This window comes from Anguilla anguilla, chromosome 1 (assembly GCF_013347855.1).
Source record: "Anguilla anguilla isolate fAngAng1 chromosome 1, fAngAng1.pri, whole genome shotgun sequence".
Classification (NCBI taxonomy): Eukaryota; Metazoa; Chordata; class Actinopteri; order Anguilliformes; family Anguillidae; genus Anguilla; species Anguilla anguilla.
The window spans coordinates 31,898,291-31,923,673 of NC_049201.1; the positions used below are offsets into that span (position 1 = coordinate 31,898,291).

Here is a 25,383-nt window from a genome sequence, read left to right on the forward strand (position 1 = left end):
GTAGGGGGTAGAGGATATCACACGATGGTACTGCATATCAAAGGGAGACAATTTGAGTGGGCAAGGGGGTAGAGGATGTAGCACAAAGGGTGTGATTAAAAGGTCAATTTAACTGAGTGTGGTGGTAAACAATCAATGTTATCTGCAACTAGCCCACTACAATGTGAGACACCTCAGAAGGGTAAACTGTGGCTCCCATGTTTTCCAACATTTTCTATGTGAATTACGTCAGAAGGATTCAGCCTTGTTGTTTGCTACCTAAACTTCACAGCACACTTGTAGCAGGGTGGTGTGTCCAGTCAGATTTCTTTACGGGGCGTGGAAAGGGGAGTGGTTACTGTACTTGTGACGCACTAAGTTGATAACATTCTCAACCGGCTGAAAATAGGACGATAAATTTAAAACGCATATTTCTCCAAAAAATAAAGAACGGACATATTTAATACTTTACTCATAGTGTTTCTTCAATGCCTCTTAAGCAAATAGCACATAAAACCGAGAAAGTGTGACCAACCACCATGTTACTCCTTTAAAGCTTTCAAATTGTCTGACGAGCTGTGACTTAGGCTGCATTCCCACCAAATCAGGCAATGCGGCACCTTACCGCAGGGTTGTGCGGCGGTGTGGGCATGTCACTACATGGCCCATTTGTGTGACGTTGTATTGTGAACTTTAACCACCTTCAGCTCCATTTCCTGTCCGCTAACTCAAAAAAAAGAAAATGGACAAAAACGCAAACCGAAGGAAGCTTCTTGCTATCGTTATTTTGCAGCGTAGACTGCCAGCCAGACGCAGACGTCGAAGCTAGGTACACTAAAGCCGCGTTTCCACCGCAGGAACTATACCCCGGAACTAGGAACCTTTGGAGGAACTCAGTGCGTTTCCACCGCAGGAACTAGGGTCTAAATTTAGTTCTGGGGGCTTTGTTTTACCCCCCAAAAGGTTCCTGCTCGGGGGGTAGTACTTTCCGAAAGTACAGGAACCTTTTGGGGGGAGCTTGCAGCGCTGAACATTTCTGATTGGTCGAGTACTCGTAGCATTTTTTTTGTGTCTATTTTCAGGCGCCATGTTTAAAAGTATGCAGGCGCAACCCGTTTATTTTCATAATAACTTCAAATCAAACTTGTATGTTATGCGGCGCAGTAGCCTACTTTTGGTTATAGCCTGCCAACGTCTTGGAATTATAACGTGTGCTCTTCTGTTCTTTTCTTGCTGTAGTATTCGTTTTATAAAATGCTAAGCATTCGTGCTGGGACAGCATATTACGTACTAAAACATTCAAACGGATTAATTCGGTTGCTGAATATTTTCTTCCGGATTTTATTTGTTAGCCCGTTGTAATTTACTCAAAACGTTTGATACAGTTATGTGAGGTATGCGGTAGTTCTGCGTAATTCACATTGGTGATACAGTAAAAGCAAACTGGAAATCACCTTCCGCACTTTTTGCATGGTAAAATAACAGGTTAATTCTAGTAATCGTACCTTTAGCTTTTTCAGACTGCCGTAATTTTACTCTGCCATTCTTCAATTCCACAAAAAGACCAGGAAGACTATGGACTAATTTATGGTGCATGGTTCGCATCTGGAGGGCACACTTCGCTGCTCGGCTAGCAGTAACTTTGAAGGAAAACGAACGGTGGCTGTACCACTACTAATTTAAATCTTCACGCAAGTCCGAGTTTTCGTTCTATTCTTGTCATTTTGCGATTAGCCTATATAGCATTGACGATGAGAAAGTAATCAAACAGCAAATTGTTTACAACGTGTGCATGTTTTCTGCTGTTGTTGCCAGTTATATTGGAAATGTGAATGCGTTCTGTCGCTTCGGATGTCAAGACATGAAAGCGAATGTTCGCATAAAAACATAATGAATGTGTTTGAGAGGATATATAAAACAGTTACAATCTGACTATTGGTCTGTTATATCCTATTTGTTGCATAACGGTCCAAGTTCAACTACCAACGACAGTTTTGCTTGACAACGGTAAAATATGCCCAAACGGCTGCAGAAGAATATTTCAATTCCATGTGATTAAATCGATAAAAATCAATAAATACAAAAGTAACCATATATAGTCATTGTTGGTAACCCGTTGTATATAAGTGGAATACACCCCTCCGGGCTGTCCCGGTTATTAGAAAATAATGTAGGCTACTTCGGTGGTAGTATGGGGTTACAGAAGAAATCATATGACAGATGGACCGACGACAACGTCGCTTTTTCATACGTCAGTGGGCTAATTTGCCTAATCTTCGCGGGACTTTAGACCCCGGTGGAAACGCAGACAACCATTGGCTGAAGGAACCTTTTAGTTCCTGGTAAAGTAGTTCCTGGGACTGAAAGTTCCGGGTAATTTTGGTGGAAACGCGGCTAAAATAAACCAAACAAGGACACAGCTGGGAGAGTATCATCGTTTGGTCCATGAACTCCATAGTGCTAGGTACAGTAAACTAACATGCAAGAACTGCTAAATAGCGAATCTTTTATACAGCTTAATTCCGACGTTCGGAATTGATATTTAGCTAGTAATTATTGTTTCTGTACTCATCCCATTACCCGGTACTGTCAAATCATGATGGCGATTATAAAATTAAATCTTGGGAAATTAATCGCGTCAGTAATTCATCTGACAGTTGCTCGGTAAACAGCGGACTGCTACATGGTAATTTAAACAACTTACGTGATTGGCCACTGCAGCGTGACGTCGGGTTGCGTTCCGGCAAATGTTGAATCTGCTTCAACTTTCTTGCTGCAGGCCGCTGCGTTTTTTCTCGGCACCCCATGCGGTCAACCACTGCCGCAGCCTAAACGCACTACCCCCATTCAAATGAATGGGAAGACTGCCGTTTTTGCCGCACAACCCTGCAGTAAGCTGATCTGGTGTGAATCCAGCCTCAGATTTTGGAGAAGGGTCCATCTGCAGCTCCGCAGACCGGCCTGAGGCGTGAGCGAGGAAGTGCGCATGCGCTTACAAGTGTAAGGAGAAAAACAGAGAGAAAGCGGGGTCCTGTGGCGTGATTAAAGTGGATGACATTCAAATTAATTATACCATTGTATAGCCATGCATGTCATGATAAAATCCACTGGAAACATTTGTTTATAAGTGGCTGCCACCAAAAGTTTGACAATAGAGGGTAGAACAAAGCCCTTGGTTTGACTACCAAAGACTATCTGGTAACACTTTACAATAAGGTTACATGAATTGGCATTAACTAATGTAGTTGTTAATATGAATTAATGATGCACAAATACATTTACAAAGTATTTTCAAACATTAACAAATGGTTTGAAATTACAAACCATTAGTTAATGTATTTGTCAACTGTTTATGAACAGTAAAATCTGTTATGTCTGCGCCACGCTGTGTTTAGCTGAATATTACTACAACACGAGCTGCTACTTACAATGACGTTTCATCTTCGTCCTCAGTGGCTGATCCGAAGTTGATTCAGAAGCTGACATGAGGTTTTCTAGCTAAGAAAATGATTAGCTAGACCATGTGTATACACATTTATGACCAAAACAATGGCAGTAGTAGTGGGGTGCAATTTGATTACGGATTGTAGCATTAACTAATGATAAATGAAGTCCATTATCATGGGCTAAACTTACCATTAGTTAGTTAACGGTTAACAAATACATTAGCTAAAGGTTTGTACTTTCAATAAGGGTAGGGGAGAACGGGGTAAGTTGTCACACGGGTAAGTTGTCACTGTTCATACCTCCAGCAGAAGAGGCGCTATCTCAAAAATCAAATAGCTACTTTGTGCGACAACATGTTCTATGGTCAACTTCCTGTTCACATGTGGTCAAAGTCACTATTGAGCACAATTTTATTATTTTTCACCTTCAAAGGTAAAAAAATGACACTTTACATTTTATGTAATAAAATTTTGTCAGGTATGAATGTTCAAAATTATATATTTGTACTAGAGCCCGACTGATGCCAGATTTTTGGGTCCGATGCCGATCCAGATTTTGGAGAGTCCTAGCCCACCGATTACCGATGTTTTGACCGATATTTTGTCAAAAAGTGCAACATTTTCAAATCAATTTGAAAAACATATATTTTAAGTTTCTATATTTGAGAACATTTAACTTATAAGCAAACAAATAAAAATAAACACACAAAGAACTTTTTAGATAAAAAAATATAAAAGATGATATTAAATTAAATATATATATATTAACACCATCCTTAAGTGTGTGAAATCAAAATAACTCCACACCTTGCTTTTACTCCTTTTTTTTCCAGACGTCTATAAAAAATTAATAAAAAAAATAAAAAAATCAGTTTTCCAGTTTCAAACATGTATTTTTATGAATATTATTATTGTTGTTATTAATTTGTTGTTATTATTTCTTAGTATCTATTCTCAGTAAATTAATTATATTTTATTATTTTATTCCTACTACATGATCTCAAAGAGTAATACTTTATCTAGCGAGCTTCCCTGTCCATAAGAATTCGGTGGTGAAAATAACTACAATGCGCTCTGACGCGTGACTAGATGACACACTCGCTCGCAATAACGCATTAGCTATCGACACAGCCTCATTATTTCTTATTATATATTCTCAGTAAGTTAAATGAATTATATTTTCTTATTTTATTTCTACTACATGATCTCAAAGAATAAGACATTATCTAGCGGAGCTAATGAGTGAATCAAGTGTAACGTTAGAAAAAATTTAATTGACTGGATGAAATACGTGAAATAAACTACAATGCGCTTTCGTGCAGGTTACCCACGCTAACTGTTGGTTGATTCACTTCTCCAACAGCAATCCTTCTCCCATGTTATCACGACAAAGCTAGATAACATGGATTAAAATTATCCACGTTAGAAGTGTTTTATCGGTGTTTTTATTGTCTGGTTAGCTTGCTACGATGACGCGTGACTAGATGACACACTCGCTTGCAATAACGCGTTGGCTATTGACACAGCATCATATAGTAGCTAATATCATTATCTCAGATAAAAAAACAAATGTGTGATGCATTCAATCACCGTTTTATTTTGGCTGGTTATTTATTTGAGAATACAGCGATGTCCTCTGGAAATGTAGATCCTACGCTGCTTATGTGCTCACTGCCACTTCATAAAGCCTTGCTAGCCAGCTAGCTTGCTAAAGTGAACCAAATATGTTAGCTAGCTCGCTCGCTTGATAATGAGGATTGATAAACAGTGGTCGTATTAACGCATTTAATTAAAAACTTTCACTAATACATACCTTTATTGCGGCAATCTCATCTGTGCAGACAAGTCTTGCAGTAGAGAATACTGGATGTGGCACGAGTGACAAACGTCTTATTACAGAAGTAGAGCGTCAGCTGCTGCAGTTCACACTTGTATTAGAGCTCCCTCTACTGGATAATTCTAGTAAATAGCAAAAATGTTCGAACAGACAAGTACAGATAAATAATCATTGTTTTTTTGTTTATTATACTTATTTAAAAATCGGGACACATCGGCTGCATAACTGCCGATCCCGATGTCGTCAAAAAAGTCAAATAATGGCCGATATATCGGCCAAACCAATATATCGGTCGGGCTCTTAATTTGTACTGAATAGAGGAGACATACTTTAGCTGCAGTCCTATGTTGAACTATCCTTGAGATTTAGCCAACATTAGCACACGTCAGTTTGGGGCAAGTTGTCACGTGACAACTAGCCCCAGTTTGAATAGGCACATAGAACATTGTGATATTTTGATGGAAGGAAGGAAGAAAGATAGTTAGAAATTATGAAAGAAAGACGGAGACTGGCAGCACACCACCTGATATAATGTTAAAGGCGGTGAGGCAGGTGAAGTTGCAAAATAAATCAATCAGAAGTACAGCGAGGGATTTTGGCATAAATTACCATACTCTGACTCGGTATGGCCAAATGGTCCCACAGAAGAAGTGGAAAGTCAGACAGCCGTGCCAACAACAGTGGTTGGCTATAGAAAGCCACGGCAGGTTTTTTCACCTGATGTGGAGATGCAGCTTGTTCAGTATATTGCTAGGTCAGCTGATATTTATTTCGGTCTGTCGCCAAGTGAGGTCAGAAGGTTTTCCTTCCAGTTTGCTGTGGCACACAAGTTGAACTTCACTCCAGTGTGGGCAGAAAAAGAGAAGGCCAGCTCGGAGTGGTTTATAGCCTTCTTAAAGCGGCACCCAACGCTGTCGCTGAGAAAGCCAGAGGCAACTAGCCTTGCCAGGGCAAGTAGCTTAACAGGGAAAATGTTAATGCTTTCTTCGACAATGTGGCAGAAGTGCTACAGAGACATCAGTTTGGACCAGGAGGCATATGGAATGTTGATGAAACTGGGGTGACCACTACATAAATCTGACAAAGTGGTGGCCAGACGCGGATTCAAACAGGTAGGGTCACTGACCTCTGTTGAAAGGGGAAGCCTCATCATACTGGCCTGTGCTGTCTCAGCCACAGGGAATAGTATACTACCATATTTTATATTCCCCCGTGTCCAATTCAAAGAGCACTTCCTGATCAATGGACCACCTGGGAGCAAAGGAGGGGCAAATCCCTCTGGCTGGATGAAAGATGTGCACTTTGTTGACTTCTTGAAACATTTCGTGGAGCATACAAAGTGCTCAAAGGAGAAGCCCTGTTTGCTCCTTTTGGACAACCACGAGACTCATCTGTCCGTAGATGGACTCAATTATGCCAAACAAAATGGCATAATTATGCTGTCATTCCCACCCCACTGCTCTCATCACCTTCAACCCTTAGACAGGTCTGTCTTCGGGCCGCTAAAGAGGCACATCAACACCGCGTGTGATGCCTGGATGAGGAACAATCCCGGGAAAACAATTGGCTATCCTCTGGGTGCAACCCCCTTGAACATTCAGGCTGGCTTTAGGGTGGCTAGGGTACAACCTTACAACAGGGATGTATTTTTGGAAACTGAGTTTGCACCATCCTATGTTATGGATTGCCCCATTCAGAATCCAGCCATGCCAGGCCCCAGCACCAACCCAGCCATGCCACAGCACCAACCAAGGGGCAACAACTTGCCTCTATTAGTGAAGCCTTTTGCCCCAGTGGCTACTGCGTGAACTGCAATGCCTGGTTGCAAAAAGAACTTGAAACCCTGCCCAACCAATGTTAAATCAATGGGGAAAGCCTGAAAAGAGGCCAATTTTTTCAGAGGAAATATGAAGTCTATACATTTTTTACACAAGAAATGATGGTTTAACTAGTTAATCCCATCCCTTGTAATGTCTCCCCATGGTCAGATTTTTTAAAATAATTCTGCCAAAATTCCCAAATCTACCGTATGACCATATAAGGATTTCCCCATCCTCGCAGGCAGGCAGAGTGCTTCAGCGGCAGGTGTGATGCTGTGCCGTTTTATTCCGATTAGCTAGCTACATACGGTCTCACCATTTAAAAGTCAAAGGTCCAAAAATGTTGTGTTCTGCGTTCACCTGTACTAACCGCTATTCTAAGGATTCGTCTCTCCAGTTCTTTCGGTTAATACATTTGAGACATTTTCAGATAAACAAGGTTCTGTGTCAAAACGTGATTTCTGACCATTTCGGGGTTTCAGTTGATTCTCATTAAGTCTCGTCTTTTATAATTTGTATGTTGTTGGTGAAATCAGATTTGTAAGCAGTTTTGAAGCTTTAAGAAGACAAGTTAGGGGAATTTACTTAGGTAGGGGGAGCAAGCTTACTGTCTTGCTATCGATCTGTCTGTCTATCTAGCTAACTTGCTAGCTATTTATCTTGTGATATATCTGTCTAGCTATCTAGAGTTCTGTTATCTGTCTATATAACTAGCTAGCTAGTTAGCTAGTGATCTATTTTATCTATTTTTCTATGTTAATATCTTAACACTAAACATATCACAATTAACTTTTTTGAAATGTTATGACAGTACGGTTCTGTGGTTGCAAGGCCACTCTTGTTGTCCAGACGTGGGCGTGTCTTAATTACCATGTTAGGTAGTCGGGGTGGATTTTCCTGTAGTCGTGGACTCCACTCTTTCGCTACACTGCGCTTGCGTTGGTTGCAATGGGCAATGTGGCTGCGCCCTAGTTTGGGCTTCATGCGCCAGTGAGCACTAACCATGGCAAATCAGTGGGTGACGTCATGAAGCACTTTGTCCATATTTTTATACAGTCTATGGCACCAACAGAGCCATGCCAGACCCCAGTACCAATCCAGCCATGGCAGGCCCCATCACCAGCCCAGCCCTTCCTGCCACAAGCTCAGACGCAGACCTGCCCAGTTCCTATGCTAGCGTCAGCTCTCCATTGCCCAGCAATGTCAGTGCTGACACGAGTCTACCAACTCCAGAGGACATCTGGCCCTATCCAAAGCTGGCCCACGCAAAACAGCAAGTCTAACTGACACACCTGTGAAGCAGGCACTAGAAATGGAAAAGAAAAAGGCACAATTTAACAAACGTCTGTTTCAGAAGAAAGGGAAGCAAAGGGGGGAGTCAAAATATGGATCTGTAAAGAAAAGAAGGCAGCTAAAAACAGAAAAATCCTGGATGAGTCATCAGATGAAGAGGAGTGCTTCTGCCTCGTCTGTGTGGAGCCATTCTCAAAAAGCCGCCCAAAGAAGACTTGGGTGCAGTGTGTGAGGTGCAACAAATGGGCCCATGATGCTTGCACCTCAGGCCAGGAAATTTATGAGTGCCAGAACTGTAACTCTGAAGATGAGTCTTTGTTGTTATTTACGGATGATTGTTGTTTTGAGTTCTTTTATGATGATGAATTTGGTTTTGAATTTGAAATAAATAAAAAAATCAATATTCACAATTAAGTAGTTGTTTTTATTTGTTGATAATCCAATGTGGCAACTTACCTGACATAGTGTGACAACTTACCCGATGATGGGGCAAGTTGTCACAAGTGCGCACACCGTATTTAACTGTCTACAACTTTGTACGGAAATAAGATATGAATATGTAATGAATACAAAATATGTACCCAAGACTTCTTTCTTTCATTTGGTATGACATTTATACCATTGTGATGTATTGTGCCCAGTCAATGTAAGAAAGAGTGAGAAGTGTGACAACATACCCCGCTATCCCCTACTAAATAATGAAAAGTTAATTGAATGCTTTGTTAATGGATTTATACATCATTAATTAATGTTAACTATATATATTAGTTAATGCCAATTCATGTAACATTATTGTAAAGTGTTACCGAGATACCATTGCTTTTGAAATTCAGAAGGGTCCATGAATTACGAGCGATTGTTTTATTTCAGTGTGGCTTTGCTGCTCTTTCTCTCTGTTTTTCTCCTTCCGCTTGTAAGCCCATGCGCACTTCCTCGCTCACGCTTCAGGCCGTTCTGCTCACGCCTCATGCCGGTCTGCAAAACTGCAGATGGCTGCTGTTGGGATTTTGTGGAAGAAAACAAGTTACTCATTGTGACAAGGCCATTTCTAATGTGGTTTCTAACATTTCTGCAAGTTAAAGTTATAAATAAGGCAGTTGATATTTTTATAGAAACATTTGGCAACACCTGATTGTTCATTAAATTACTGCGTGAGCTAGCCAGACTGAAATGCAGTGAGAAGTTGTGGTTTGCTAGCTGACTAAATAACTATATGTTTCACAAGCTTAGCTATCGAGCCGTCTTACTGACTAGCCCCAGCCATCTTGCTAGACAGTGGAACAGTTGTACTGTAGCTGGCTAACTTTCCCAAAGAATGCAATAAAATTTTAGCACTCGACTGTAACATTATATTTAGCTAGCAGGCTAGCCACAACTCCTGACTGGTTGAAATTCTGCAGTCAAATGTGCATGCCCCATTCCGTGTTATGGTAGCTAGCTACTACAAGTTACTGATGTTTAAAGGAAGTGAAATAGAAATGTGGTTGGTAACTTGATAATTTGATTGTAAACTCCTCAAAAAAAGTTTGGAAATTTGGTGTTTGGTTGATCATATCTCTGTTGTTACTGTATTATTAGCATTGTATCTTATATCATTGGAAAGCCTGTTCATTTCCCTTTACAATGGTGTCCCCTTTGTAAGATCATGCATTTGTGGGATGAGCAGCACAGCTGATTATGTTGGTGGGGTCCCTAGTGACATGTGCCAAGTTTCCTTGCCAATGTCAAACAGTGTATTCTCCTGTTGGTATTGACTCTATTGTTTTGAGTTGTTTGGGGGATTGGATGATTGAACTCTATCAGGAACAAACAAGACATATTGGTAATTTTACGCTTTATTAATTGAACAAACAGTCAGGAGCCTCAGTAGCGGGTGGAAGAACCATACACAGCCACAACAGCCTAGCACCTCCTCCTCATGCTGGTCACCAGGCTGGTCACGCATTGCTGTGGGATGGCATTCCATTCCTCAACCAGGATTCGTCGCAGGTCAGCCAACGTGGTTGAATGGAATGGCCTGCCAACAGCCCAGACCTCAACCCAATTGAACACTTGTGGGATCAGCTCGGGCGTGCTGTACGTGCTAGAGTGACCAACGCAACCACGTTGGCTGACCTGCGACAACTTTGTTGACCAAGCCACGTTAGATACTAACGTTAGCTCAGTCGAGGTATCTTTATGTAGCGTCAGCTAACTAGCTTCGTTGGCTAACGTTGTCATAAAATTTTCCCGACCGTGAAAACTGCCTTACTTGTTTACATTTTGGACAGATGTGGCTAGTGGGTAAATCTATCGCTGTTTCCGTTGCAGCACTGTTGTTTTTACATTCATTCTGAATCTGGTATGTGTTTTTACATTCATTCGGCTTACGGCCCTGCGGAAAGCCCTGTAAAGCTAAATGAGTTGTCATATTGCAAAGTCCAAAAATCTCCGTAGCTAGTTCAATAAATAATATTTGGCTTTCCTGAATTGTTGCTTTATGTTTCGTGTAGTAATTATGTTGATGCTAAGATTGCTTTTCAGCTATGCCAGCTAACGTTAGCAAATGTAGCTGTTAGCTATCCTCCTTGTAAGCCAGGCAAAGGTAATTCATACACTCAGTAATTATACATCTAAATATAATAAGAAACTTACTTTGTGGTTATCCTCCATACTGTGCTTGATCGAATTGTAGGGACTGCTCCCGGGTTCAGTCGCAGTTCTTTGCAAAATCCACTCTGTTTTTGCATCTGGTCGTCTGGTTTAAAATGCAGACTGCAGACTCTTGTGTTGTTTGACACTAATGAACCTGATAAAAAATTCTACCCACTTGTTTTTTACATTTGTGTCCTTCGGGATTGCGTGTAGTGAGTCACTATTTGTGCATCCTTCAACACAACAGTGCCGCTTGCAAGGTGCCATGTTTGCCAGACTTGACAGTGGCAAATGCAGCCTAGCCCACAATGTCAATCATAAGCAAATACACGCTGTGATAGGCTGCATGCAAATGAGACTGCTTCCTGACGTCAGGAAGCGGCAATTTTTTAAATGTGGAAAAAAGCACAGTGGGTGGCGCAGTGATTTTTAAAACAGCAATTTTTATAATTCAAAACATAAAATTATGAATTGTAAATGATTTGATAATACAGCTTGACACTTCCTATTTTACCACCAAGGGTAGTACAAAATATAAGTGAAGCAAATTCAGTCCGACTTTAATGGACTTCAATCGGGAAATTAGCTTTTTGGCATTTCTTAAGTTTCATTCGGTTGCAATTCGGAACCAGCTCTTGATACCCAACCCTAATTTAAAGGGACATTTCACTTTTATATGACAAACACATGTAACTAACTACGGAGGATAACAGATGGAGTAAAGAGAGCACTAACATCAAAATGTATCTGTTATAATATTTTCAACATTGTATTGCTTGTAATTTATGGAGGACTATATGTGCCAAAATGAAACAAAGAAATATGTAAATGAATAGATACATAAATAAATTGGTCAATAATTAAATAAATACTTCTTTCAATTAAATAACTGCCACCTCATGATTGTCCTTTTCACGAAAACATCATTATATTTTATTTTATAATAACTTGTCGTATTGCTTCTTCATTTCATAATGACACTTCTGAATGACTTAGGCTATTTCCAAATGGCGTTTTTATTTCCGAACTCTCTCTTTCATTTCATAATGAGACTTAAAAATGGTAAGACCTCCTGATCACTCATGGTCATTGGCTGCTTACACATTCAAGAAAAAGCTGCAGCACGACAAATATCCATTGGCATTTTAAAATTATTGCTAATATGGTTAGCCTCACTGAACTCTGATATGGAAAGCCCAAGGGCTATAGCTATTTAACTACTAGTCACTCCACACACATCCATTCCCAACATAGCCCTGCAAATCTTTTTTGTAAATAGCTGACATCAACTAGAATGTAGAGCACCATTAGCAGCGCAGGCAAAATGTGCGTTGCATTCCTGTTGGGCTCCTTCCTGCCATCCCGTTCCCATTCTCAAAGCAGTGCCCTTGGTTGTTTCAGACCAACCTCCCTGTTTTTAAGCTGAAGGACTCCTGTGTGACGCGACGATACAGTGACTTTGAGTGGTTGAAAAGCGAGCTGGAGAGGGAAAGCAAGGTGAGTAGGTAGCTGTTGACTGAATCCAGGATTTTTTTTTGTTTTTTTTAACGATTAAGGTGTGAAAAGTTGAAAAGAGAATTTTCTTTGGATAGCAATTATAAGTCACACAAGTCAAAACATTTCATGTACTCAACCTGTAATCTCCATGGCTGCATTTTTTGTATCATAAAGCAAATCCTCTTGTGCTACATTTTACATAATATTAATCGTTTTTGGGCAAGACCCTGAATCCCAGATATAATTCATTCAACAATAAGAAGGTAACCATGAAGTCCTGTAAGGTGACTACCTGTGAAATCTGTTAATTCTGCTTCAAACTGAAGCCAGCACTGAAACGTTTGGGCTCCTATTGTTTAATTAGTCCAGAGCCTTGATTTGTGCTTATAAATAAAAACCAAAGATGGCAAGGGAGAGATGGCAAGACAACACTTTGGCTTCGCAAATCATGACTGACAATGTGAGGAGGGGGGAGTGGTTAGATGTTCTACGGGTTCATGCTACTTTCCTTGGAGTTCTTTGGATGCTTTCTTTTTAGATCTTTTAAAACAATAATTATAAGGTAAACAAATTACCCTTTTAGCACAGAGCTTTCAGTGAGAAGTTTACATTGAAGGATTTCACAAAAATTGATTATTGAGGAGTGTTTTTAGCTTCACAAATGACTATCACCAGTGTTGGAAATTCAGGGTCCAGCATGTGGAACTGCTAAAGCGTTTTAAGCGTTTATGTGTGTCCCTCCAGGTTGTGGTTCCCCCTCTCCCTGGGAAGGCTTTGTTCCGCCAACTTCCATTTCGAGGAGATGACGGGATTTTTGAGGATGCTTTCATTGAAGAGAGACGGCAAGGCCTGGAACAGTTCATAAACAAGTGTGTACATTCACCTGTGCGATCGGCATGTTTAATGTACTTGCATGAGTATAATAGAACCTTTAACACACCAACAACTGTGCAGTCATGCTTTTAGTGCAGGTCTTCAGTGCATTTCCCTTGTGATCACTTATTTTGAGTTTTCGGTTTAAAAATATATATTTTTTAAATTGTAATGTGCAACAATGGACATTTGTGATACTTGAAATTTGACAATCAGCCAGCTTTACAGTTGCAGGGGCATTCAGGCCTTGGAGCTTTAAGCAACAACAACAACAACAAAAAACTGAATAAATAATCTTCATTTCTTAAGAGGCACTAGCTCTTCACTCCCAAGGATGCATGTCGTAATGTTGGCATGGGAAGCCGCACAACAGATTTTTTGATTGCAACATTCTGAAGTTGCATGCGGTGTTGCCAAAGTTTGAATCGTCGTTGAATGTTGGGGAGCGTCGTCCCCCTTGTTAACCGAAGTTGGAAAAGCCGTTCCCCTAGTTAAGAGAAGCAATTCTGTAGCTACAATGAAATGCATTGGTTCCACAAAAGGGAATATTGTTGCATAAACAAAGCAGCTGCTCTAATATTCATTGTCATATATTCAATGTCAGGTGTGCTTCAATCCCTGTTGTGGTGGGTTGTGTAGTGTTTCTCATTAACTAAACCCTTAAACTAAATCCACAATTGATTTTCAGAATGAGGCAAAAATAAATAAAAAAAGTTTTAATTAAAAGATTGCTATATGATTTTTATACTGTCGTACCGACTAAACACCTCTCACTCGCAGCCAGTCACCTTCTCCCCTGCCGTTGCTATATGCCTTCGGCACTGACTGTAGTCTCTTTGAAACACTTGAGTCGTGCATCTCAACTTCTGGAAATCGTTGGTCTAGAACGCATTCTGAGGAGAGAACATGGCTTGAGTTAATTATCTATTCGCTAGCTACATCTATGTGAATGTGGTTACAATGGTTTAAAACATTATTTCCAGTATCAATTTAGCAAAGCTATTTGCAATTGACTGAAGCCTAAAGTTATGTCGATTATGTGAGGGAGTAATACTGTAGATTGGTATGGCAGGTATGCCATCCTGCCAAGTTATGCAATTGGTAGGGCAGCATGCCCCATAACTATACAGCACTGAGAGTTTGGAACTTTTCTGGGTTTCCTATAGAAATAATCACAATTACTGCACACTCTCAGCCCTTAAAAATATTCATTTCTGTACCTTCTGACCCCATTTCAACATACAGAATTCACAAACTACTTCACTTGTCTGCACAATAAAGCCCCAGACTTAGGGGACTTTTCTTCTTCTCCTCCTTCTCCTCCCGCTGCCTGATTACATCACAATGGTCCAAGCCCACAAGCAGTATGTCTCCCCATTAGACATTTAGCTACACCAGCCAATCAAAACATTACATACACATGCAAAAAAGACATGTTTTTGACCAAGAAAATTATAGGCCAGTGCAGATACTTTGTTGGTGGCTCGCTGATAACGTTGTTGCTAAAGGACCGTTGAGGCGCAAGGCTGGGCAAATTTTTTATTTCGTATGAACGCTTACTTGATAACTAATGATTGTCTATTACTTCTGAACTCTTGCTTTTGCAAGTCTACAATTCTTCTGGATCCTTGTGGACCAAATCTAGCCAGTCTTTAACAGAACATATAGTCTGTATTATGACATACCATCTAGCTGTTCGGTTAACCGGTTATGTTTAGTTGCAATGTGAATGTTTTTTAGCCAGCTAGGATACAGCCAGGCCATATGGAATAAAACCAGAGCTGCATTATGTTTACTGGGCTGCTTTCTTTAAAAGCACGAGCAAATGACAGTATTAAAGAATGTTGTCTTATTGCAAAGCCATTCATGATCATTTAACTAAGTAGGTGTCTATAACTTTATTCACTTATGTAAAAAAAAAATTGCTCCCAGTGTAACTACTCTGTTGGCGCTTGCCTTTGGGACCATTCAGGCTCGGGATCGAGTCCAGCCTCAGGAAAATCTGTCATTTCCAATGTAAGCTTATTTCTTTACTAATATTTTATAATTGCCTGCTACTTTAAACCTATTGCTTTTGCAACTGTACAATCCTTGTGGGAACTCTATCATTTCACATGCAAACTCCACGTAGTACTACCATGAATATGGATGAGTATTATTCTTCTCTCAGTGAGCACAAGACTGAAGACAGAAGGTGAGTTAGGTATCTAAATGTCTGAAGGGATGTAAATACATTCACTGATGTTTTCACGAACGTGGTAGGTTAGCTCTGTTTACCTGTAATTTGTTCATGACTTACCCTGATATAGCCTGCCTAGGTCCTAGCCGGTTAGAAAATATTAGAATCACATTTCAACCCAATCTAGCCGCTCTTTCGCTGAACATACACTGTATTATGTCATACCTACACGTTCGTTTCACCAGCTATATCTGGTTCAATGTGAAAGTTTTCTTGCCGTCTAGGAGCCAGGCCATAAACTAAAACCTGACTTGAATTACAGTTGAATTGAGCTAAACTAGTCCTTTACGTCAAAACATTTCAACCTACATTTCCACGCCTTTAGACGTCTACATTCTATTATTTGCGCTTGTGCTTACTGGGCTATCTTCTTTAAAAGCACGGCATTAAACAACATCTTATTGCAAAGCCATTCATAGACATTTCACTAAGTATGTGTATAACTTTATTCTCTTATGTAATATTGATATTCTAATTATATCACCATGTGCAATGCATATATTTAGCAAAATGGGGAATGGGGAGCCATATGCATTTTATGGAGGCAGATTTATTGATTTTCTGAAGTGACAACAGCCCACCGCTGTGGTGTTTTGACATTTATTTTGCTTTTTTGTATAACTATTTCCGTGGATAAAATTACATTTATTATTATTATTATTATTATTATTATTTTCTGTAAAAACATTTAATTCATATTCAGGGAGATAGCCAACTACTTGCAAGTTGGATGACGTGTAGCTGTTTACTAATGCGATCGCATTTCAGGCTGGAAAATAACCTGTTAAACCCTTGGAGTATGGTTAAACCAGAGAAGTTGCTGAATTGTCTTATAATCTTTATCGTCACAGAATGTATCAAGCTGGCTGTGTCGGCATAGCAACCGACACTGTAACATAACTTAAAGGACATCACAATGGCTATAACGTCTGTTTTAGAAAGTCATTACGTCACCCGGATAATTTTTGCAGCCCGGATAAGATTTGTTGACATCACGTTAGCAAGCCGTATTGTCAACCAACATACAAACAATTAGTACATCTGTCGTGTCTACAACACCCATTAAAAACACTTTGATTTTAAAACATGCCAAACACTTTCATATCTAGTAGTAGTCTATGTTAAAAAGTACCTTCACGCACAAGTTCTTAAATTGTATTTCAAATGCTCATTTGAGAGAATACAGGAAGCATCTGGGTGACGTTTTATATATCGTTCAGTTAATAATCTCATTCCGGTCATGGTTAGTGGTGCTTACTTTGTACAATATTCTGTGATCATGTTAAACTTAATATACATGCCCATTCTGTAGAAAACATTTTGTTTAAACTATTCCATTGAATAATATGTGGTCATTTCTTTGGTACTATTTTTATTTTATGATATGCAACGATTGCTGGGAAATATGCACATTGTAAACTGTAAGGTCAGCCAGCTAGCTAAGGAAGACTGCAAAGACGAGTCCTTGTGCACAACTAAGGGTATGCCTTATAAACCTTATCAACACAAAACGTGGATCTCAGAAGAAAAAAGAGAATACGGAGCATGAGAGAAGGCTACACAAGTTGAAATTGAAAGACATTGCTGATAATTTTGTAAATGAAGGATCGTTGGATACTTCTCGAACCAGTGAGTACATAGTGCTTTTTCAAGGAGATTTCTGTTCAGTTTCTGATGGTGCCAGCCTGTTATAGTTTCCATTGTGCCACGTGCCGTTTTTCTCAGCAATTGTTTTTTATATATATATATATAGCAAAGCGTCTGTGCTAAATGGTAAACGTTGATCAGACTGTAAAAGTTCACGTAAACATAACCGTAATCCACAAGCATTTTTAAGTGTTAGTTCACAATTTTACACCCAGGTTCGCTGCACTTCTCATCACAAATTATGTGATCAAGTTGGCCCCCCCAAAATCTCTGTCTGCCTCCCAATCACAGCTGTCTAGATCCAGGACTGGCTACAATGTATACTTTTGCATGCATGTATGTGTATGCATACCTTTCATATTCTACATTTATATGCATTACTGTTATCACTTGCTCATTATAAATGCAGGGCAAAGAGAAATGATATCTGAAACAAAACACATTTTCGACATACAGAAATGGCAAGTTACTCACACATACAAAAGCACTATAAGTCATTAAGACTTGCAAAATCTAGGCCTGCTATTAAAAGTACTGATATCAAAATTAGGCCAAGTTATAATACACAATATTGCCTATCTTAGCTAACACTAATTAAACATGCAGTATTTCAAAGCCATTTTCCTACCCAGTGTTTCCTATGTTATTTCAAGTAACAAGGCCCTGTGTTTTGTCATTTTACTATGTGAAGAGAATGTGGTCATTCAAAGCATATGTGTCATACTAAAGTGTCAAATGCCAGTCATACTGGGAATAATGTTGAATAATTTCAGCTGTTTTACAGCAATTTCTGTTGTATGACTACATAGTATGTTTACACAATTGCCTGCATTCAGGCTATATGAGAAGCACATCTTGAATAAAATGCATGAATAAAATGGTTTTGTTTGGAAAATTGTTTTCAGCCAAGATATATAGAAGAAATTATACTATTGTACTTTTTTGGCGAAACTTTATTTGAATATCAAGCCTATAGTACTTTATTGTGGCAAACATGTCTGGATAGGTTTGTAAGATTCAATATGTATTTTATAAGCCTACATATTCCAGATTTTTATATGATATTTATTTATTCCCCTCCCCCCTTCAAGTCATTGAATGTTCCTTTGTTTAGATGTGTGTTTGTACATGTGAATATTATATGCTGCTTGGAAAATGGGGATAATGAAGTATTGTGTGTGTGTGCTTGTGTATGTGTGTACAGTATTTTATTTAAATTTTTACAATCAGAAATGTTGCAGATTTTGAGAGCTTGTATGTTTTGTAAAATAAACTGGACAAGTATAAACATATGCTTTCTGGTGTGTGAGTGTTCATCGGGTGTTTAAAATATTCATTTAAATGTGTTCTTCCATGTGGCCATTTCTTGTCTTTTTTTGTGATACTTTGATGTGACACGTAAAAGTTTGAATGACCACAATGTGTTGAGACGGTAAGAAGAGAAAACAAAGGGCCAAGTTACGTGAAATAATTTAGGAAACATTGGGTAGCAGCATGGCTTTGGAATACAGCATGTTTAATTAGTGTTACTAAGATAGGCAATATTGTGTATTGTAACTTGGCCTAATTTTGATATCAACACTTTTAATGACAGGCCTAGATTTTGCAAGTCTTAATGACTTACAGTGATTTGTATGTGTGAGTAACTTGGCATTTTTGTATGTCGAAAATGTCGTATTTGAATTATATTTGAATTAATTTGTGGCTGGTTGCCAAGTTTGATAGAGTTGCCAATTCTTTGCGGTAACTCAAAATATTTGCATCAAATGAACAAAGTGGTTATATTGGTCTATCAATTTAAAACTAATGGTAGCTATACCCTTATTGTACTATAAATGGTGAATGGACTGCATTTATATAGCGCTTTTATCCGAAGCGCTTTACAATTCATGCCTGTCATTCACCCATTCACACACACACACACACCAACGGTGAAAGGCTGCCATGCTAGGCGCCAATCAGCTCGTTGGGAGCAATTTGCTATATCACAATTGATATGTAACAGTGACAATTATATCAATTTATTCAAAGCTGTTGAATGTTAAACAAGTTCCAGTGTTGTTTTAAGCTGAAGGTTGACACAAGATGTACATGTAGTTGGAATATTTTCTTTCTAAAGAAATTTCAGCTTGAAACCTGTTGATTAAACTTTTTAGCTATTTGAAGTTGAAAAAAGAGGTCCCTTGGTATACAAATGTTTCCTTGATATATTAACTTTCATTCATATTAAGGTAAGCTGAAATGGATTGGCTGACATTATCTAGCTGTCTATGTGAAGCACAATGGATGGCAAAAGAAAATGTAGTGTCATGGAAAAGTATGTGCCCCTTCCTGATTTCCTCTATTAATACATAGGCCTATGTCTCCCACTGAATGGTTTCAGATCTTTAGACAAAATGTAATGCTAGATAAAGGGAATCTGAGTATACAGAATACGCATGTCATTTATGTCACCCATGTGAAAAAGTAGTTGCCCCCTTAAAATTAGTAACTGGTTGCACCACCTTTAGCAGCAATAACTACAACCAAACACTGTAATTCGATATCAGTCTTTCATATCACTGTGGAGGAATTTTAGGCCACTCTTCTTTGCAGAACTGCTTTAATTCACACAAATTGGTAGTTTTTTTAGCATGAACTGCTTGTTTTAGGTCCTGTCATAGCATCTCTATTGAGTTTGACCACTCCAAAAGTTGTATATTTTCCACCATTTAAATCTGAATTTGCTTCTGTGTTTTGGATCATCGATGGCCGGACATTCTCCTTAATGGTCCAGGAAACTGTGCGTTCTTTGCTGATGTGCTTTAATACTTTTTTGCATTCATGAATGACCAAGAAATATTTTGTAATGATTCTTGCCAAACTATAATAAAAAATAAATAATAAAAAAATATCTATAATTTTCAGTGGGCAGGGGTAACTGGGTGTTAGTTACTTAACACAAACCTTAAGTCCTGTGAAATCCTTTCTACGTGTAATTTAAATGACGCTCTTGTGCGGGTAAGGCAAGCAAAGTTGAATGAGGAGAAAGCAATGCATTTTTTTCTTTTCTGGAAAAAGAAGACGCCTACAAGAAATGGGTTTTATTTCTGTAGGCCATGGGCGCTGCAATATTACAATAACCTGTATAGTTAATATTTGCAGTGCCCATTTTCACCTGGAACTTGTCACTGAACGTGTGGGATCGGTAAGTAGGCCTACCTTTAGCTAGTGACACTTAAATAGCTTTCAAGCTTAGACTTGTGGAATCATATACTTTTATTCACATGTGATGTCTGGAGTTTGCGACTGCTATAGAGTCTGTGTTAGTGTACAGTAGCTCAGTGTTACAACGTTATTAAACATTGAATGATCTTCAGGGTTAACTATAGGATGGTAAAGCCTAGTCTGTTACTTTGCTTTTTTTCATTCTGTCTGGTAGTCTTAAGGTTACTGCTCTAACCGCCTCTAACCTAGTTAGCGATGACAATTGGTCTACATATGACGTGTCTTACAGGTATGAATGTTAATGAGCGAAGGATACACGCCCACCCTGTCCTCGTCTGCTGAACAGGTCACAATAATCTAATGATGTTTATTACAATTTAACGGTTATATTTGGGTTAAAAACTTGAACATTAAGTAGACAATCAGTTGTCAATTCTGGGGAATATAACTGCAATTGGAATACAATTTCATGGCACCTTCAATGAGGGTAAGTCATCCAGATCCTGAGACAGCAAAGCATCCCCCACCATCACACTACCACCACCATGTTTGACTAGGTGTGATGATCTGGCACCTGTGTCATCAAAAAAGTTCAATTTTTGACTCTTCTGTCCATAGAGCATTATCCCAAAAGGCTGGGGGATCATCCAGGTACTTTTTTGCTAATGTGAAACGAGCATTGATGTTTCTCTTGGTTAGCAGTAGTTTCCACCATAGATATAGAAACGTAGATACCGCATTGACTGCTTTGGCCCGTTGCTGCGATAGGTCAACATCGCTGCCATATTGGAGCGGGCAAGACTGGCCTGTAAACAAATACAAGTATACGGGGGAGCTGCGGGTTTTCTGGATAAAAAAAGCACTATAATGTTTACATTTCTCAACCAATTTCAGTGAGTCATTTTTATATTCAAGGGTTTATGATCTATGTAGAGTAGAAATTTTTTTTTTTTTTTCCCCTCCACGTAGATCATAAACCGTTGAATATAAAAACGACTCATTGAAATCGGTTGAGAAATGTAAACGATAGCCATCTTCAACTGTTCTACTGTCTAGCTAACTGGCTGTGGCTATTCAGTAAGACAGCTGAAGAGCTAGCTTGTGAAACCTAATAGTTATTTAGTTAGCTAGCTAACCAGAACTTCGCACTGCATTTCAGTCTTGCTAGCTCGGCGTAGCTTTTTCATAAGTAGACAACGTATCTAGCTAACTAGCTAATGTAATGTACAGTCTTGCCGAATGCTTCTATAAAAACATTGACTGCCCTATTTATTACTTCTACTTGCAGAAATGTTATGAACCATATCAGAAATAGCCACAATGAGTCCTGTAGCTAGCCAGCAAAGCATTCAGTTTCACCTAATTTACACATGACATTACACAAGCTAACATACACAAATACCACACACATACAGACCCTAACTTGGATTCTGTTCATATGTTTATTGTACTCATGCTTTGGCAATATGTATGCCAATAAAACTGAATTTTAGAGAAAGATGATGGCTAGCTAGTTAACATTATCTTTTGCTAGCTAATACAATGCTCACTGACTGTGAAGCCACTGTATGCGACACCGCCTCCATTCATTTTGAATGAGAGGTGGTGGCACACCCCCACAAGGCATGTTCAAGGGTTTATGATCTACGTGGAGAAGAAAAAAAGTTTTGAAAAAAAAAAAACACTTTTTTTTTCTCCTCCACGTAGATCATAAACCGTTGAATATAAAAATGACTCCTTGAAATCGGTTGAGAAATGTAAAAAATAGTGCTTTTTATCTAGAAAAACCGCAGCTCCCCCGTATACTTGTATTTGTTTACAGGCCAGTCTTGTCCGCTCCAATATGGCGGCTACGTTGACGTACGATCCAAAGGCCAATGCGGCGTCTATGTATACATGTTTATGGTTTCCACCTTGTTACCCTCCCATAAATCCCATTTTTTCCCATTCTCTTTCTTATTGGGGAGTCATTAACACTGAACTTAGCTGAGGCTAGAGAGGCCTGCAGTTTTTAGGATGTTCTTCTGGGATCTTTTGTGACTTCTGGATGAGTTGCTGCAGCACCCTCAGAGAAATAAGGGGTCAATTACTTTTTCACATGAGTGATATGGCTGTTTTATAACTTTCTTTTGTAAATAAATTAACTATTAAAAAGAATGTGTTTTGTGTTCACTTTGTAACCCTTTCCCTAATACTACATTCTGTCTGAAGATCGGAAACCATTCAGTGTGACATGCAATAATGGAGGAAATCAGGAAGGGGGCAAGTACTATTTCACGGCACTGTACACTTATGAGCAGTTCAAATAAAAATGTTCTGTAATTCCAGACTTGTCTTTGTTTTCTGAAAATGTTATTGGTTTTATTAAGGCTGGCAAAATGCATACATCCTTGATTTTGTAACTGTTTAATAAATTAATTTTCTACTCCGTATTCATCAGAATGAACCGTTTCAGTGATTTATGAAAAACACCATCCTCCCTATTAACATTTTACAATTTGATCGCTGGGCATGCACTGTAGTAAATATTTCCTGCTGAAAATAATTGGGTCATATACACATACAACCTCTGGAGATGTGGCAATGCTGTACGAACTGCTTTGCAGTTACTTGAGGTGTGTTTCCTTGCTATAGACCATGATCCCCAAATACCCCATTACAGCTGTTGTAAAGATGTGTTCAGAAACCTCTGTAAATATATTTTTCATTGTACACAAAAATTCTGGAAATCCCACACTAAAACAAATGTGATGTGTGATGGAACATTTAACCCACCAACACCTGCACAATCATGTGTTAAACAGAACTATAGAAATTTATTTAAAACCACTATAAGTACCCTGACATTGATTCCAGCTTGTAAAGACCTGAGGCAAAACTTAACCTAGTAGACCCAGCAGCCCTACAAAGGCCTGTTTGAATCTGAGATTTTGTATTCTCCTAACATAATATGTATTTAATTTGCCAGTCCATTTGAACAAAAACGAGATGTTTGAGGAATCCAGAGGAGAAATATGGTCAAGCAGATTCCATTAACTTATAAGCTTGTGACCAAGCCCAACTTGGGCATTATGGTTGCCATCTTTTACAGAGCCCATGTGCACAGGATATAGGGTTTTCTGGTTTTAACTACCAGCAAACTGTTTATTGCTTTCATAACAGAAAGTCTTTAGGAATCCTTGACATAAATGTGCTGTTATCGTTTTCGTCTCAGCTGAAAATGGCCGGCAGGGGTAGACTGCCTGCTGGTAATCAAACTGCTGTACTTTATTTTCAGGGAGAGCTTTCCTGTTTTTGGAAGTGGAACTTCACTTTCCCTAAATGGTTCAGACATACAAATTTCACTGTCTGCCAGTATTGACAAATAATCAAGTATTGTGCTGTGAGAAAACCCTCATATAAACACATTTTTATGGTGTCAGTGTATGGTGTTGAATGAATATTCCAGGAATGATCTTCCCACAGTGGTCAGGTTGGCAGTATTGTTGCCCATCTTCCAACACAGACTGAATTGTGGTTCCCTGCCTATCTGCACCCCCTAACAATTCTAGCTTTTGTACCAATTCAGGTTATGGGTTGTAGGCAGAGAGTGTCTTGCATGGACAACATGCATCGCTACTTTGTTGCATTTTTAAAAATGCAATAAAGGCTGTTTCTTTTGGCAACAGTGCAAGTGCATGTTTAAGCAGTAACCCAGTGAGTAATACTGATGTCTAAGTTAGTTGGCTGCATAGGCAAAAAATGGCTCCAAGAAGACACACCCTCTTGTGCTACATGTAAGTGCAGTATGAAAAAATGTAACTGGTACATTACAACAAAGTTGTGGTTTGAATAGGCTGCTGCAGTAATACACTGGTAATTATACCCAGATTTCATAATCATAACAGATGTAGTTGTAGGTCATATTTTTAATGTTTCATGTTTCTGTCTTGCTGCTGCTCATGAATGTGTTGTTTGACTTTGGCTTTCTTATTTCAGAGTGGCAGGACACCCCTTGGCTCAAAACGAACGCTGCCTCCACATGTTTTTACAAGATGAGTCTCTGGACAAAAATTACACACCCTCCAAAGTCCGACAAGCCTGATTTTTATTGCAAGTTGCTTTGATTATGTCCAAATTGTGTATCCCAAAGTTGAGAGTGATCCGTTTTAAGCCTTGATTGAAATATTTTCAGATCAGAGTTCTTTATTTTGCTTAATACACAATGCTTCTGTTTTAGAACTGAACTCTGAAGCAAACAGTATGGTTAATACATTATCTACTCTTGAAATATCACAAGTTCAGTGTGAAATGTTGTCTTTACCAGTAAGGTATTTTTCTAATATATATTCTGTATTGCAAAATCTGTCATTTTAATGAACAACGCCCATGCTACACTACCATATCTAATCCACATGCACAAACTGCCTCACCTGTTCGCCATTTGGCTGTCTGCACAACTCTTGTTCACTTTATGATGTATATTATGTGTGCAGTCTACCAGCACTTGGAGCCTGTAAATGAATTTCTATCAAGAACACACTGAGGCAATAAGAGACTGTCATTTTTAAAAGTTTGTACACTGCTGTGCCATTTTGTTTTAAAACTTTCCAATAAAACAAGTGGAACAAATTTGTATGCATGATAGACGACTGGGCTTTTTTGGAACACTGTTATTTTGAAATACATTAATGTCTTCATATGACATGGTATTTCATTTTCAACATTTATTAAAATGTATCAGTTCATATGGACCTTTCTGAGGTAAAATGTGGTAGCTGAAATTAGGTACTTAACCCCTTAAGCCCACTTAAAATCCGGGGCTTTTTGTAAGAATTCCCCCATCTTCAATAAACCCTATTATCTCCAAAATTATATACAGAACAGACATGGTTCAAAGCTTAAAATAAAGAGCACATTATGACCAAAATG

At 38.9% G+C, this 25,383-nt stretch overlaps 1 protein-coding gene across 3 annotated transcripts in view; it reads left to right on the forward strand.

The window, feature by feature from the left end:
* The window catches only part of LOC118234078 (sorting nexin-3), a 33,684-nt gene extending 8,586 nt beyond the window's left edge, over window positions 1–25,098 (forward strand). The window contains exons 2-5 of one of the 3 annotated variants that reach the window (XM_035430402.1): window positions 12,411–12,506; window positions 13,251–13,375; window positions 15,352–15,395; window positions 24,451–24,581. In XM_035430402.1, the coding sequence (XP_035286293.1) occupies window positions 12,411–12,506; window positions 13,251–13,375; window positions 15,352–15,395; window positions 24,451–24,452 (267 nt within the window). In that variant the 3' untranslated portion in view covers window positions 24,453–24,581. Of the gene's footprint in view, window positions 1–12,410; window positions 12,507–13,250; window positions 13,376–15,351; window positions 15,396–24,450 lie in introns of all 3 variants that reach the window. The other 2 variants (XM_035430394.1, XM_035430410.1) reach the window with 2 other exon arrangements.
* The last annotated feature ends 285 nt before the right edge of the window (window positions 25,099–25,383 follow it).